Below are 15,272 nucleotides of genomic sequence, written 5' to 3'. Positions count from 1 at the left end.
CCTGGAAAATAAAGCTCAAAGTGTCTTCTTTCTAATGATACCACAGTTATGCTCATACTCTAAATAGTTTAGTAAAAACAACCCTTTTAGTGAAACTGAGTCTTTTCATGGTTTGGGCTAGAGGGGAGGTGCTTTTCAAGAGGTTCAGTTCGAGTTAGTGTTTAAGTGAAAATGCACTAATTAAATTTGAGCATTTAGTTAAAAGCTTAATTAGTGTGTGGCAAATTTCTGAAATATTCCAAAAACAATATAAAAATAAAGCTGAAAACATATACAGGGAAATATAATGCTACTGTGAAATAAAATAACTTATTTTGTGAAGTGGATTTTTGATCACACCCCCAGTTTTTGGATCGTGGTACATGATGAATTTTAGTTCTGATGAATGCATTGGTGAATTGACTTGGATATTGTTGCTACAGTACACTCAGATAGCTCTTTTGGTACTGTACATTGATTTCAATGTTTTTAGGCTTTTTGGATCATAAATATTGGTGAAAAAAAGACGAATTTTAGCTTTAACGTGGTATATGGCACATTAACAGGAAAAATATGTTTTATTTATGCTAAAGCTGTCAATTGTTGTGTCTTGTTTATTGTGATAGGATTGTGGGATTGCTACCTTTCTGTAATGATGTCTTGTGGGGGAGCTATATTGACCTCGGTTGTGTCGTGTGGCTATGTGTTCCCCAGTTTTGAGTCTAGCCCCGCCCCCTTGTTATCTAATTAATGATTCATTATTAGTTACCCCTCTTACCTGTTTACCATTATTAGTTTTCCTATTTAATGTCCTGATGTTTTCAGTCTTGTGCTCGTTCATTGTCTTCAATGTGTTTAGTACTTTTGTTATGTTGGGCATGTTAAGTTTTGTCTTGTTTGCTACCTCGAGGGCTTTCTGTTACTGTAAAACTCATTGGTAACACTTTACAATAAGGTTCAATAGTTAACATAGTTAATGTATTAACTAACATGAACAAACTCTGAGCAATACATTTGTTATGTATTAATCTTTGTTAATGTTAGTTAATAAATAATAAAGCTTTTAATTGTTTGTTCATGTTAGTTCACAGTGCATTAACTAACGTTAACAAGATTTTAATAAAGTATTAGTAATTGTTGAAATGAAGATTAACAGATATTAATAAATGCTGTATAAGTGCAGATCATTATTCGTTCATGTTAACTAGTGTGGTTAACTAATGTTAACTAATGAACCTTGTTGTAAAGTGTTACCAACTCATTTTTGTTGAGAGCTGCCTGCATTTGGGTTCTGTCTTTGACAATCATGACAAAAGCTTTAAATATAAGCTTGCCTTTACATTGGAATAAAAAAAAACATTTTCTAAGCCTGAAATACATCAAATCTGACATGACATGCTTTGGCATCAGTCTTAAGCTTAGAGTATAGTTTGTTTTTAACGTGTATGTGAATGTATGCACATGGACAAACGCACAACCTTGCTAAGCATAGTTTATTTTTTGACACATTTTCGAAACATTGACATTGCGACAAAATGCAATGCATCTCCTGGGCTACATACCTCATTCTTACTGTACGTGCAGGTGCAACCTAGCCATACAATTTAGTCACGCGATTACAAAAATCCAGCGGCATGGACCCTTGCTTATGCCTGAAAACAGAACTATACTATTTTTTATTTACTGTTCGAAATTAAAACAAAAGTCAAACCCTACATTTGTGCTACTCCAGAAAATGATTTTATTGTGTGTAGTTTACTACCCTGCCGAAATAAACAAAAGAAACCATTACAGAAATTTGACTTGTTTCCATTAAAATACCTATAGGAACCATTAGCTTTTACCATGTAAAGGACAATAAAAAATAGTGTTGTTACATATTCCAGTAAAAATTAATGGTGCCACCAGTAGAACCCAACACATACCAGTAGATACCATTATAGTTTCCACCATTACAGCCAAATCAATAGAATTTCTTTTCACCAGTTGGATATTAAAACGGGTGAAAATCTATCAAAAGAAGGAATCTGATACATATCAAGAGCTGGTTAAGGGTTAAATTTGTTTCAACAAATCTTAGCCACTGCATAACAATACACTAAAAATACATGAGCATCCACATGAGCAATCACACAGCATCACTATCAACCAAAATACTGTAATCTCATAGCAATGAACTAAAATCTTAATAACCTTATAGCAAAAACCCCAACCACAGCATCCCAGCTTGTGGTGGTGAGTTTAGTATATCCAGGCAATGCTTGCATTTTGAAATGAATATGAGTGTGTGTGTGTTTCAGATCCAGGGTTTGATTCGGCCTCATGCCATCATCATCCTCCCCAGCAGCAGCGGGATGGAGCTGTTGCTGTGTTACGAGGACGAGGGCGTCTTTATTGACACCTATGGCCGTATCACCAAGGAAACAGTGCTGCAGTGGGGGGAGATGCCCGCCTCTGTCGGTGAGTTTCATATCAGATTCTGTTAGTAAAGACACATTCATGTTTCAAAATGTGAATATACAACATTTAAATTTAACCATTTTATTCAAAGTCACTTACAAGATGAGAAGGAGATACACGCTAGAAGAGGGAGAGAGATTGTTCAGTTTAACAGCCTTCAGTAAAACAGCTTGTAAATAAGAGAGATGTGTTGATGATGTGTGTTAGGGTTTGGTAAAAGATAAAATGGCTTGTAGGAGGTGAAAGTAAATTGGAGTACAGCAGTAACAGGATGACTGATGGAAAGCAGAAGTCTGTGAGACTTCAGCATCTGTGAGTGAAGAGAAATAGTATAAGGTAAGGTTTTGGATGTAAATGATCTGTGTTGCAAGGTTTGCTGGTTGTAGTTTTCTTCGTGAAAGTCATCTGCAGGGGTAGTAGTAGGAGTTGAATGGGAGTACAGAGCAGGGAGGTGAATGTCTTAAAGAGTTTTCCAGTGTCTTACAGTATCTGCTGCTGATTTTCTTGTTACAAAAATGACAACGATTATCGTATTTTTCAGTCTAAAAGCCGCGTTTTTTTTTCTTAACTTTGCTGGTGCTGCGTCTTATAGTCAGGTGCGCCTTGTAAGTCAGCATGAATTAATTTTGACATTTATGAGGCAAAAGACAAAATTACTGTCTACAGCCACGAGAATCTGCCATATGCTGCTTCTGTATTCATGTAATTCAATGGATTCAGTAATGTGAATGACGAGTATGCGAACTTCACGCTAGTTGGCTTGTTCGGTTAATTTAGCCTATTCAACCTTTCAGGTAAGTTCTGTATGCTATGATTTATCGTTTAAATAACTGATAATATTACTTTAACGTACAGACATCTATTCAGCCTGCTGTTCTGTCTACTGTTGTTTAGTTGAATAACTTGCCTTTCCAGATTAAATGTCTGTTCTTCGGCTTGGATTTTGTGAACTAATTTTCTAAATAAACGCGACATATAGTCCACTGTTACTTATATATGTTATTTTGTCTTAATGACGCAAAATAGTACTCCCAAAAGTGCTATTACGCCATACAATATAGTTCCTCTTTTAAATCCGCTTAGAAAAGCGCTACGTTTTATTTTTATACCACCAAACTTGCTCGTATAACTACTCGTCTTAAATAGGAAAAACGTTGATGTGTTTGGTCACTTCTAACTTTATCTCTGTTTGATACCATTGAATGAATGGGGCTAAGCTAAATGCTATCGAAGTGTCGCAGTGCGCTCCAGCGCTTACGTGCACGCACACAGATGACAGAGAGATGTATCAACAATTCTTAGTTAAGGTAATAACATAGTTTAATATTGAAAATGAGTAGACTATTCCTTTAATATGTGTCTATATTTCAAGATAGAAATGTTTTGCTCTCAGCATAGATGATGTAACATCTCTGTTGTGATCCATTTCAATTCAATTCAATTTTATTTATATAGCGCTTTTTACAATACTTAATTGTTTCAAAGCAGCTTTACATTAATAGAAGCAGTAAAAGCACAGAAAAACGACAGATAGCACAACATAATACACGAAAGCACAAGCAGTCAAATTTGCTACGGCTATAACTCGACATTATAAGCGAGCGTATTACTAATGTAACGTCTAGAAGAGGAAGCTAAGTTAAGCCCAAGAAGGCTGCCTCCCCGGGGTTAAAAACCCCCTAGGAGAAAAAAACCCGGGCTGTTTAGCCGAGGAAATAAAAAAAGTCCTGGGAGGGAAAAACCCTTGGGAGATATATATGTATATATACACATATAAATGGATAAGGAGATTAAGCGGAGATTAAGCGTGTTCTGCCAGTGATCGTTGGTCAGGCATCAGCTGGGCATCACGTTGAAGGACGACCAGTAGATCAGAGGTGTGCCGACTTTCACATCAACCGGAACTGGGTCTGTTTGTCCCATTGTCCTCGGGGTCGAGGACGAGACAGAGAGAGAAAAACAAAATCATATTAGCGTAGGGGCCGTTCACATGTAATGCAAGTGTCACACAGTGATGTGGTTTAATCAGCTTAGTTTCAGACAGACTAACTATTGCGGCATAATTATATTATCCACATCTGCGACGGACGGTATATATGGTAACTAAGGGTCACCTTCCGATCTTTAAGAGAAAATGAAACCTGTTGACCCGTTTGACTAAGGCCTGTAACCCCACTGTCGTCGTTAATGCAGGTTCAGTGGCAAACGGGTCTGTATGGCATACTATTCACAAGACCAGGCACGTGCACACATAGACATCAAAGGGGGCTTGAGCACCTGCCCTTTTTATTTCTGGAGAGAAAGTGCCCTTTTTTTCTGGGGTGCTTTTTTATTTTTTTAAAATAATATTATCTTTATTCACAACTGATGTCTGTCTGTTTCTTGTGTTTTTTACTTATTACTTATTTAATTTAACATGAATTTATTCAGGAATCATTTAAATTAGATTTAAACTCTTATAAAAAGAAAAATAGCGCTATTTGTGGTACACAAACGGTTAACAGATGAGTCCCGCCTCCAAAACTCACATCGCTAATATGATTGGCTTTACCTTTCCTAAGTCCCGCCTCTCTAAACTACTTTGCTTCATGATTGGTTTCGTCTCTACTCGTGTATTGTAGGCTGCATTTGCGCTTGTAAGAAGCGCCAAATCTCAGCCTGAACGAGACGCGATGTGCATGATTATCCAGGCAGCTACCGGTAAGTGTGTGAGGAAGAAAGCATTCTTATATTAACAGTTTTATGCATAAAATATGGGACACGTTGTTACACATAACGATTCAGGGACATTGTTTTCCACGACAATCCCATATTAAGCTGAAGAGTTGCAAACTTTTAACAGTATAGTGTATGTAGTTTAAACAGACTGCTCAGAAAATAATAAAGCACAAACAATAAAATAATTGCTAACTACAGTACTAAGCTTTTTTTCGCGTTTTTTTGTAATGTCTGTTAAATAAGTATAATGTGTTATACTGGAGTGCTGGAGTAGATTGGGAAGAAATCTGATGGTTCAGTATTTTACTTGCCCAGTCAGAATTTTCACTGACATCACAAAAAAGTAAAATATAAAATACAAATAAAATAGGCCTAATCTATATTTGTTGTTTCTGACATGTGTAACCCTAATAAATATGAAATCTAAGATGGTGCCAAAGGATGTGTTGCCATTTATGTTAAATTGTTCTTTGATAATTACATAGAAGGTATGTGGCTTTATTAAGTGCAAAAATTATCCAGAAAGTTTGTACATGTCTATTTACAACTCTTATATTTGTCATTTGAATGAAATGGTCTATTTTTGCCCTATTTGAAAGGGTCATGAATAATAATGTTGAGCTCTGCTCTGATTGGCTCTGCTCTGAGGCTCATGCCAGAAGCTCACATTATTAAACAGACCTTATATTTTGAGCCCTTATCAGAAAAAAAGATTTTGAGTAACAACTAATTGTTAACTAATTGAACTTTAGCTAAACGCTAGCATATAGCATTTATTGGCATGTAGCACTAACTCAGCAGTCACAACTTTGTTTTTAGCATTTTAACAAATTTGTAATTAATGTGTAATTTAATGTTTTCAAAACATGCACATTGTGTAATGGTTTCCTTTGCTGCTCTATAAACCTAAAATACTAAGGAGAACATGGTTTCTGTGTGAACTGATTATTTTGTAGACATCTTTTGAAAATGAAACAGTTGTGTGAGTTTGAAGAAGATAAAATTAATTAACTTTTATATATATACTTATATATATACTTTTTTGTTTTAAAAAAGAAAAAAAATACATAATTATGACAAGTGCCCTTTATTTCACTTGAGCCCCTGCCCCTCATAAGGTCTCTGCACGTCCCTGCACAAGACACATGAAAGCGCCAAAATCGCAACCCGACCATACGCGTCAACCCGTTTGACTAAGGCTGGAGGCCCCACTGTCGTCATTAATGCAGGTTCAGTGGCAAACGGGTCTGTATGGCATACTATTCACAAGACACATGAAAGCGCCAAAATCGCAACCCGACCATACGCGTCAACCCGTTTGACTAAGGCTGGAGGCCCCACTGTCGTCGTTAATGCAGGTTCAGTGGCAAGCGGGTCTGTATGGCATACTATTCACAAGACACATGAAAGCGCCAAAATCGCAACCCGACCATACGCGTCAACCCGTTTGACTAAGGCTGGAGGCCCCACTGTCATCGTTAATGCAGGTTCAGTGGCCAACGGGTCTGTATGGCATACTATTCACAAGACACATGAAAGCGCCAAAATCGCAACCCGACCATACGCGTCAACCCGTTTGACAAAGGCTGGAGGCCCCACTGTCGTCGTTAATGCAGGTTCAGTGGCAAACGGGTCTGTATGGCATACTATTCACAAGACACATGAAAGCGCCAAAATCGCAACCCGACCATACGCGTCAACCCGTTTAACTAAGGCTGGAGGCCCCACTGTCGTCGTTAATGCAGGTTCAGTGGCAAACGGGTCTGTATGGCATACTATTCACTAGGGATGGGCATAATTAATCGACGATCGATAATTGATTGTTAAGAATTTCGTCGATAACGTTAATTTGTTATCAATTAATCGAATGCATTTTTTATCTAACTCCTGTTTCACAAATACTCAGTATGCAGTGCGTTTGCGTATGTGTGCGGCGAATCCATCAAGCACCCGTTGCAGTGCGCTGCTGACCGCTTATTCTGCATATAAAACGTTCATGTGATTGACACTTTCTGTGAACACTTTTCCGCATCATTTTTTTTTTCACAAAACAATATATTTTAGATAGTATTTGACAGACTAGTAAGTGTGGATTAAGGATGTTTAAAATCCCTAGCCTGGTGGTCAGGATCTGAATGGATCAAATCAGCAGTTTTGCAATGCTTTATTTATCTCCACATATATCAAAAATAAAAATAAGCAGAGTAATTTTGCAAGTCTACCCTTCCACATTATATATTTCCTACTATGTATGATTTCCAAATAATAAACGAGAGTATTCAACGACAAAAAGCGTCTCATATGGAAATAAATCCTCACAATATTATTATTTCTCAAAACTTTATGACAAAAATAAGCAACTGTATTCCTACAGTTATTCAAAGATGCAGACATTATTCCGCATATAATTTGAATATTATATAAAAGTATTCATTTAACGGCACGTTTCATATGGCAAATAAATATCCTCACATTAACATAACAGCATAATGAAATGAATAAGCAGACAATGAAACAGGATTGAAATATAAATTGTATTATTATTACCAGAAAAAAGCAATATTGCTAAAATAATCTCTGAGGTAAATGCGTCAAAAACGCTGTTACCCGCACAATAAGTCTAAATGAGCAATAACAGTGAAAAAAGCATTATTAGGCCATGTCTCAAAACTTTATATGACAAAATATATTTAAAAGTAATGTATACTTACAGTTATTCAAAGATGCACACATTCCATATTACTCCCGTTTAGAAGCACGTTTGTCTCTGGCCTCGCTCTGTTATGTAATAGATTAACAGGTGCGCATCTCCGTCTTTCAAACATATATAATTTTGTAATTACTACCTTAGGAAAATTAGCCATGATTTTATCATTGTGAAAATGTTTTTTTTTTTTTTTGCAGATAAAAAACGATTTGTATTTCCGCAATTTTATTACAAATAACATGGTTATGGTAGGCTATATTGTGGAGTTGGAGACCATAGTAAATTTGTGTCCACTGTTGTTTTACAACAAATAAAAACTAAAAGACTATGTTAGTATAATTAAACAATGGTAAATAGGGCTCAGAAAACGCACGCTGTTTCACACTACTCTGTATGCGGAATAAGCCAAGTTAGCGCTGAGTTACCTGTGCATCCCGGTCCGTCTCCTCGGAGCAGCTGTTTTCGGCGGCGGCTGGACTGACGGTCACCATGGGTTGCGGTCGCGTCTGACCCCAAAACATGTTTTTATTTCTCAAAAAAAAAATCAGTAGACTGGTGCAGAAGTTTTATGCGAGTTACTAAAGTAAGTTATTTTTCACGAGGCTTTAATGCCTAATTTGTTATAGCCTAATGTTAGGAAGGCTAATATCTTGCACTTTCTTCTGGCTTGAATAATTTTGAGTTACATTTTGACAAAACCTTTCAGATCTAAGTATTATGTTTTTTGTTTAATTTAATGTTAAACATGAATCTGTTTTTTGTTTTTTTTATTTTGGAACTAATGAGGTCTCTGTTTAAGAACGCTGGCTCGCAGCTGCAGGTTCCGCTGCTTTAGAGCACCGCACATGCACGCACATATATGTTTGAAACATAGTTTAACTGTCTGCCACAAGTTGATCTTGTAATAAAGGTCTCATCGAGGAAAAACACGCTGTATATTTGTATTCATTGCATTTTTTAAGTATAAAAGTTAAATAACAAATTTTATTATAAAAATATTAATGATTAATCGATAGTCGATCGTTAATTCTCCCGACGATCGACAAAGAAAACTTAATCGAATGCCCATCCCTACTATTCACAAGACACATGAAAGCGCCAAAATCGCAACCCGACCATACGCGTCAACCCGTTTGACTAAGGCTGGAGGCCCCACTGTCGTCGTTAATGCAGGTTCAGTGGCAAACGGGTCTGTATGGCATACTATTCACAAGACACATGAAAGCGCCAAAATCGCAACCCGACCATACGCGTCAACCCGTTTGACTAAGGCTGGAGGCCCCACTGTCGTCGTTAATGCAGGTTCAGTGGCAAACGGGTCTGTATGGCATACTATTCACAAGACACATGAAAGCGCCAAAATCGCAACCCGACCATACGCGTCAACCCGTTTGACTAAGGCTGGAGGCCCCACTGTCGTCGTTAATGCAGGTTCAGTGGCAAACGGGTCTGTATGGCATACTATTCACAAGACACATGAAAGCGCCAAAATCGCAACCCGACCATACGCGTCAACCCGTTTGACTAAGGCTGGAGGCCCCACTGTCGTCGTTAATGCAGGTTCAGTGGCAAACGGGTCTGTATGGCATACTATTCACAAGACACATGAAAGCGCCAAAATCGCAACCCGACCATACGCGTCAACCCGTTTGACTAAGGCTGGAGGCCCCACTGTCGTCGTTAATGCAGGTTCAGTGGCAAACGGGTCTGTATGGCATACTATTCACAAGACACATGAAAGCGCCAAAATCGCAACCCGACCATACGCGTCAACCCGTTTGACTAAGGCTGGAGGCCCCACTGTCGTTGTTAATGCAGGTTCAGTGGCCAACGGGTCTGTATGGCATACTATTCACAAGACACATGAAAGCGCCAAAATCGCAACCCGACCATACGCGTCAACCCGTTTGACTAAGGCTGGAGGCCCCACTGTCGTCGTTAATGCAGGTTCAGTGGCCAACGGGTCTGTATGGCATACTATTCACAAGACACATGAAAGCGCCAAAATCGCAACCCGACCATACGCGTCAACCCGTTTGACTAAGGCTGGAGGCCCCACTGTCGTCGTTAATGCAGGTTCAGTGGCAAACGGGTCTGTATGGCATACTATTCACAAGACACATGAAAGCGCCAAAATCGCAACCCGACCATACGCGTCAACCCGTTTGACTAAGGCTGGAGGCCCCACTGTCGTCGTTAATGCAGGTTCAGTGGCAAACGGGTCTGTATGGCATACTATTCACAAGACACATGAAAGCGCCAAAATCGCAACCCGACCATACGCGTCAACCCGTTTGACTAAGGCTGGAGGCCCCACTGTCGTCGTTAATGCAGGTTCAGTGGCAAACGGGTCTGTATGGCATACTATTCACAAGACACATGAAAGCACCAAAATCGCAACCCGACCATACGTGCCAACCTGTTTGACTAAGGCCAGAAGCCCCACTGTCGGGTCTGTATGTCAATAAACAAGAGAGCATCTGTCAGTGTGTAAAGTCAGACTCAATTCACATATAACTCCTTTCACATATACATTCTGGTAAATTACTTGTTAGTAGGCTTTTCACCAAAAAAAGATACAGTCCCTTATTTCTGATCTGATTATTAATATTATTATTAATATTAGTGTTAATGATTTCTTTTTATGCTAATTGTTTTCAGCCTATCTTCAGTCAAATCAAGTGATGGGCTGGGGAGAGAAAGCCATTGAACTGAGAGCTGCCAAAACAGGGAACCTAGAAGGAGTCTTCATGCACAAAAAAGCTCAGAAACTCAAGTTCCTGTGTGAGAGAAACGACAAAGTAAGATTTATATTCTCCATATTTTTTTTTTTTTTATTTAACAACAATTCATAATTGTAATATACATAAACATGTACATATAACCTTTCACAAAACAAGCTTTGCTTCCTTGGTCTTGGGTCGGTCCATTCAGCTGCCCTCCAGACATCACAAATTGTCCAACTTGTTTGTTTGTTTTGTTTTTATTTTATTTTTTTCTGTAGGGAACATGTTTGACTGGGAGGTAGCGCTAATCTCTCGCCCGAGCTTTCTTCATTTTCATTTGTAAATTCATATGTGCATTAGCGCTGGACCAGAATATTTGAATAGTCACATCAAATATGTGGGTGACATCAGATTTAAAATGTTGTTTGTTAGTAATTACTGTGCTACTAATTCCTGGTATGGGAGTTATTTTATTAAAAGTATTGCTGTGTGTTTTGTATCATTAGTGCAGTGTGTTTTCGGAGCATCGCCGTCTTGTGCTGTTCTGTAGTTTATTAAAATTGTTTATTCTGAACGTGTCGCTTATATCATATTGCACAAAATGCAACACTGCACTCCCTTGGGTCCACAGCAACAAACCCGCCACACGTGGATGAACGGTTCTCGACAAAATAAAAATGCATACGGACAGACACATAGATATTACTGCGTTTATTAGAGAGAAGAATATGTTCAGCCCCCTCCCTCAGAAGCTTCGAATATTCAGTGTTGGTTACTACTGAAGCTTCGAGGCTCAAAAAATGGTATTTGGACCAGCCCTAACGTGCATTTGTGGGCTGTTCTGTTGTTAATGATCTCAGAATAAAGGACGAGATTTACCATATACAGTCTGTGATATGTTTTCATGGGTTTTTTTGATGGTGAACTATTTCACTGAATGTGGTTGCATTGGAATTATAACGTGTAAGCACATGCATGATTTTATAATGAAACTTTTGTGTTTCTCCTGCAGGTCTTTTTTGCTTCTGTCCAGTCTGGTGGATGTAGTCAAATATACTTTATGACATTAGGACAGAACTCACTCTTCAACTGGTGATCTTTTGAATTCCAAACAGTTTAACTGGGTAAATGTAACCAAATTACTCCTTAGAAATCCCATACTGAAGACATTTCCCATCCTTTCTGTATTCACCTGTAATTCTGTATTCACTTTTTATACGGCATATGTGTATATGTATATATATGATATATGTATAAGTATTCTGATATGATATAAAACAATATAAATAAATGATATTAGTACAAATATAAACATACATATATAAATCTATATAAAATTTGTTCTGTCTGACAGTGTCCCCTTTGTTTTTTTATTTAAAAAATGGACTGTTTTATCTCAATACCTTATTTTATCACATAATAACAAATATGGCTGGTACAAGGTTTGGTGTGAAACAAATTCTTACAGCAAGTAGGTTAATAACTGTCTTACAAAAAAATTGCACAATAGTTCACTCTGTAAGTTAAACCAACACTTCAATACTGAAATGATATTAAAAAGCATAGCCATAAACATTTAGCTTTTTAGCGTTTCAAATCAACAGCTGATCTTTCGTTGTTTCTTTGTAATAGCGCTACTAATGAAATCAAATCTAATAATAAAACAGTTGGCAGGACCATAATTGACCAAAATGTCATTGTGCCATTTTTTTAGGTTTGGCATATAAAGCAAATTATCGCTTTATTGTTGTTTTCGGCTGTTTTCGGCTTATGCATATTATAGAGCCAATTAGATATATTATGAAGCTATAATTGTGTGGGTGTGTTGGTATGGAGTGTGGTTTGTATGTGTGGACTGAAATTTTTATGTGTGTGTGTGTGTACCTGGTAATTATCACGTTGTGGTGACCAATTGTCCCCACAAAGATAGGAATACCAGTATTTTTGTGACCTTGTGGAGACATTTTGTGGTCCCCATGAGAAAACAAGCTTAGAAATCAAACAGAATGATGTTTCTTGAAAATGTGAAGTAGTGGGGTTGGGTTGGGGTAGGTAAGGGGAATAGAATATACAGTTTGAATGGTATAAAATGCATTACGTCTATGAAACGTCCCCACAAAACGTGTGTGTGCGCGTGTGCAGTTTGAATGAAAAAAAATATTTTACTGGGAATCACAAGATTACAACCGCTGCAAAGGAGGTGTCGTTTTTTTTTGCATTTAGTAAAAAGAAAATAAATAAAAATTTTATTTTTTTAATAAAAACAGCAAAGGCATTATTTAAAAAAAACAGCAATTAAAGGGTTAAAATTATGAAAATTAATGAATGTTTGGTCATTGTGATTAGAGCTGATGCTGGTTAAAAAAATGGCATCAGTGAAAGTGGAAAAAAATATTAATCTAAAATATTTTTATGACACTTTTTGGACATGGACATTTTTGTCCCCTATGAACCTATGTGTAACTTTTTTTAATTGATGCACAAGGGTTAAAGGGTTTTCACCTAATTGGTTGACTGAATGAACACTGCACTGAATTTCCAAAAAAAAAAAAGGGAAAAGGAGAGCAAAAGTGTGGTCAATGAAGTGAAACCTAGTTGGATTCTTCTTGTAGTGGGTTGTCTTTTTCAAGTGAGAGAATTCTGCATATTGTTAACCTTGCAAACAGTGAGGAAGCACTTGACATTAAGGGTGGGTTGCACCAACAAGGATTAAATTAAGCAGAGTTTAGAGCTAATCTAGGGTTTGTTGATCCCAGTTTAATTTTAATTCGAGTTGTGTTGCACCACTTAAATTTAAACACAGATTAACAAATCTTAGATTAAACCTTTAAACTGTATTAAATCCTTCATCTGCGATTTATTTTGTCTGCCATGTTGAATTTTCCGGTGTAATTAAACAGCAACAATGTTGACGTTGTCATTCAAAAAGGAAATAAACAGTTTATGCAAGCAACGGTAATGTAATTTTTGTATTATAAATCACCTACATACACCGGTAGGCTAATCTAAAGGCCTGATTCAAATAAAAACATTTGACAATCTTTTAAAACAATTAACAGACCAGGAAATATTGTGACAGGAAATATCGCAAAGCTCAGATATTGTGCTATAATGAACAAGATGTGTCGACGCATTTGTCATGAAGCGCCACCGTGTGTCCGTACATTCACTGTCCTTCGTCTGACTGGAGCGTGCGTGACAGAGGAGAAGCACATACGAGCATCGGTAGCTGTCACCGGTGCTGTTAATAATCTTTTTGAGCCGCCAAACTCACTTTGTTGAGATGTTATAATAAACGCATCTTTGAATAGCGCCACCATGCTCGCGGTATGTGTTTCTAATCATTTAGCCAGACATTTAATTGTAAAAAACATATTTAAACCTCCTCATATGCAAGTTTAAAGTTAATCCCTCACTGAGATTTAAAACGGAGTTTAAAGTAATGGAGCAACAGGATTAAAGATAATCTAGATTTACTGTAAGATTTAAACCTGGATCAAAATGACAGTTTAAATTTAAACCTGTTTATTTTTAAACAGGTTTAAAGTTTGGTGCAACGGAATTATTAAATAAGCTTTGATTTAAACCAGATTTAGGCCTAATCCTTGTTGGTGCAACCCACCCTAAGTGAAGTAAATCAAAGAATGACGGGGGATGATGATATGATGTCATTTTAAATCAGAATATGAACACAGAATTTAAAACAAAACAATTACTTTTCATGTATATGGATATTTGATCTACCTAATATAATGTTAGGTGTAATGATAAAGATGTTAAGAGTACTGACTGTTTGTGTTAGAACAGGGCAAGAAGATTTCAAAATAAATGTGTGCACTAAACTCAATTTAAATGTATGTTATTTACTGACAACAGTTTGTTCAAAGTTAAATGAACGTTAAACATAAACAAGTCTTTATCTGAGGATTTCTGGTTCCCCAGAATGATTTGCATGAGGCTGATATTTATTTTAGTTTTATTCTGTAAAGATGTACGACTTTATAATAAAAAGCCCTTAAACAATGACAGACACTCTCATTATTAATCTGCTCTTTTTTATTGAGGAATTTTTAAAGTTCAGAAACAGTTTTCCCATAAGACACCATCATGTTAAAAAAGAATTACAAACACAGTCTCCAAAACACATCAATTGTTAGAAATAATGCATTGAATCAAAATTATACGTACATAAATTGCAAAATAAAGAGTTTTCAAATGCTAAGAATTTAAATTTAAAGTGCTGTCAGAATATTGTAAGCATTGTTTTAAAGGATGAACCTTCAAATACATGATAATATTAATAATATTAAGCAGCACTAGAGAGAACAAAAAACCTAAATTAAAACAAATATGCCAAACCAACTCTATCTCATGGCAATGTGTACGTATTTACGGCTGCCTAATTCACCAGATTTGTACATTTTTGCTTTTTGTCCCTTTGACTTTGGGGTTAGGGGTGGGGTTTCGCTATTGTTTTTTTAAGATAATCATACATTTTTGTACAATTCACTTCATACTAATTAGCCAACTCATAAAATATATACAAATTCTCGTGAGATCAGGCTGGCCAAACACAAGCCACTCAAACGTTAAATTTTGAAATTTGGTTCCTTAGTCAGATGGTACAAGTTGACTTAACAAAAAACATCTAAATGGCTTTTAATGACAGCAGGAATTGTGGT

General features: G+C 36.9%; 1 protein-coding gene across 6 annotated transcripts in view; it reads left to right on the top strand.

Moving 5' to 3' along the window:
• Positions 1 to 11,941, top strand: part of LOC129422700 (mitogen-activated protein kinase kinase kinase kinase 4) — a 75,540-nt gene extending 63,599 nt beyond the window's left edge. For all 6 annotated transcript variants that reach the window (XM_073854003.1, XM_073854006.1, XM_073854005.1 and 3 more), the window contains 3 exons: positions 2,280 to 2,439; positions 10,526 to 10,665; positions 11,603 to 11,941. In XM_073854003.1, the coding sequence (XP_073710104.1) occupies positions 2,280 to 2,439; positions 10,526 to 10,665; positions 11,603 to 11,686 (384 nt within the window). In that variant the 3' untranslated portion in view covers positions 11,687 to 11,941. The remainder of the gene's footprint in view (positions 1 to 2,279; positions 2,440 to 10,525; positions 10,666 to 11,602) is intronic.
• The last annotated feature ends 3,331 nt before the right edge of the window (positions 11,942 to 15,272 follow it).

Source organism: Misgurnus anguillicaudatus, chromosome 16 (assembly GCF_027580225.2).
Source record: "Misgurnus anguillicaudatus chromosome 16, ASM2758022v2, whole genome shotgun sequence".
Lineage (NCBI taxonomy): Eukaryota > Metazoa > Chordata > Actinopteri > Cypriniformes > Cobitidae > Misgurnus > Misgurnus anguillicaudatus.
Note: the sequence above shows the minus strand (reverse complement) of the source record. Positions and strands in the feature narration are given on the sequence as shown.